At 61.3% G+C, this 2222-nt stretch overlaps 1 protein-coding gene across 1 annotated transcript in view; it reads right to left on the minus strand.

Annotated features, from left to right (window-relative positions):
- Positions 1–2222, minus strand: part of CACNA2D2 (calcium voltage-gated channel auxiliary subunit alpha2delta 2) — a 149047-nt gene that overhangs the window by 13679 nt on the left and 133146 nt on the right. Inside the window, 7 exon segments of the mRNA XM_015587162.1 lie at positions 22–100; positions 203–310; positions 546–704; positions 814–913; positions 1041–1091; positions 1793–1850; positions 2051–2182. Of these exon segments, the coding sequence (XP_015442648.1) occupies positions 22–100; positions 203–310; positions 546–704; positions 814–913; positions 1041–1091; positions 1793–1850; positions 2051–2182 (687 nt within the window).

Genomic DNA, 2222 nt, shown 5'->3' on the forward strand with positions numbered 1-2222 from the left:
AGTGATGCCCGGATGAGGTACCTTTGTTGGCGCAGGCCATCCACTGCAGGGGTGTGACGTCATAGTTGTGCTGCCCCACGGAGAAGGTGAACACGCGCACCTGTTTGGGGCTTGAGGTTACTGCTGCGGCTGCCGGAGCACAGCCCCCCGCCCCCTGCACTGCGCCCAGGTCGGGGCAGCGCCCGCCTGGGCTGAGCCTCACCGTCCGGTTGGGCCAGTTGTACTTCTCAAAGACGTCCTGCACGCGGTCCTCGCCGCCGTCCGTGAACATCATGATCATCTTATTGCAGTTGGCACGGGTGATGTTGGACTGGGCAAGAGTAGGTGTGGGGTCAGGTGGCTCTTGGCCACTCCTGGTTCAGGGGTAGATCTCCCTCCCTCTGGTGGGCCTGGCCCTCTGGTGCTCCCCGCAACAGCAGATGGTGTTATCTGCCCAAGCTGCCTGGTGGGTGCTAACAAGGCCATTCGTCTTGATTTCCCCAGTGTCACCAAGCCCGGGCCCTTGCCCGCCCCCAGCCGTCTGCTCATCCACCCACGGGGCTCACGTTCTGCAGCTGGTCGAAGGCGTACTCGAAGCCGGCCTTGTACCCCGTGGTGCCCTTGGCCACCATGCCCTGCACAGCCTCCTTGAACACCTTCTTGTTTCGCACGTTGGCCTGCACCAGGTGTGTGAAGCATGACACGGGCTGCGCCTTCTCATTGAACTGCGGGGACACCGAGGGTAAGGGAGCTCACACTGGCCAGGGCAGGCGGCTGCTGCACGGGCAAGTGGGGGCGACTCGTTCCTGGCCCGCCTGTCCCCTTGGCACTCACCGAGGCGACGTTCACATAGTCGTCATCGGAGAGTGTGTCCAGCATCTCACAGACAGACGTCTTCATCAGCTTCAGGGTCAGGCCACTCACACTGCCACTCCTGGGGAGGTCATGGAGGTGCCAGGTAGGCCTCAGGTGTTCTCCTGTCATTCCCCCAGGATGGCCCCGGGCAGCAGAGTCTAGTCCCTTGTCTCGTCCCACCCCGCCTCCCAGCATTGCTCACTCACACATCCACGATGATGACCATGTCCTTGGGTGATGAGGCCCCCTGGATATACCTGCCCAGGAGAAGCCTCGATTAAGGCCAGCCTCTGGGACCTGTGGGTCCTTCCTTCCTTCACCCACGTATTGATGCGACATGTTTCTATTGAGCATCCCCTACGTGGGCCAGACAGGGTCCTAGGCACTGAAGATACTGTGTTTAATAAAATAGTCCTTGCCTATGACATAAGTGACCTGGTCCCCCTGGCAAATGAACTGCCCTAAGGAGAGGTGAGCAGGTGATCCAGAGAGGGGGCTAGAGGCATGGCCCCTGGCCTCAGTGCCCTGTCACTTCCCATAGCCTGGGATGAGCTCCCGAGGACAGTCTTAGCTGTGTATGTCCTGAACAAGTGGCAGGGAGGAAGGAGGTCGTGGGCAGGAGAGGCAGAGCAGAGGGTAGGGGTGTATAGGGCTCAGATGGGTAGGGCAGGGGCTGGCCAACCCCACAGAGGATACATCCACCCTTGGGAGCCTCCATTGGCCCATCCCTCACTCCCGAGGGGGTGGAGTGCCAGGCAGCGGACGGGGGCAGAGGCAGCTGGGAGGCCTGCTTGGGTGATGGGATCCATTTTCCAGTGGCAACGATGTGTGAAATGAAAATTGGATAGAGCTGGCTGCGCCCCGCTCGGAGGTCTGGATATCAGGAGGGAGGGGAGCAGGCGGGAGAGCTGGGGGAGCCGAGAGGGTGTCCCTGCCCGGCCCCTCCTTGCTTGCTCACCAGGGTCTCCTTCGGACGTCGTACAGGTCAATTTTCTTGGGGGCTCGCCATGGAGTGGCTGTGGGGGGAAAGGAGGTGATGAGGGGCTGGCAGGGAAGTATCTGGCCTGAGTCAGCAGGCCTTACGGGAGTGGCCAGGCCACTCTGCAGTCTATGGGGTGATCAGTGACCATCCCACCCCACGCATCCCAGGATGAGTGGGCTGGGAGACGGAAGAGGGTGTGGTGATGAATGGACCAGGAGATGGGCTGGCACCCACCTGGGTAGTAGCGAGTGACTCCTGTGGCACTGCCGAAGACCTGCCACAGCAGCGTGGGGTCCTGTCTACGGTTCTCAGTGAACACATTCTCTAGGGCCTCTGTCCAGTTGAGCTCATTGAGGATGACGGTGGCTGTGGGGGAAGGGGGGCTGGGGTGGGAAGCATCTAGGCT

This window comes from Pteropus alecto, unplaced genomic scaffold (assembly GCF_000325575.1).
Source record: "Pteropus alecto unplaced genomic scaffold, ASM32557v1 scaffold53, whole genome shotgun sequence".
NCBI classification, from domain to species: domain Eukaryota; kingdom Metazoa; phylum Chordata; class Mammalia; order Chiroptera; family Pteropodidae; genus Pteropus; species Pteropus alecto.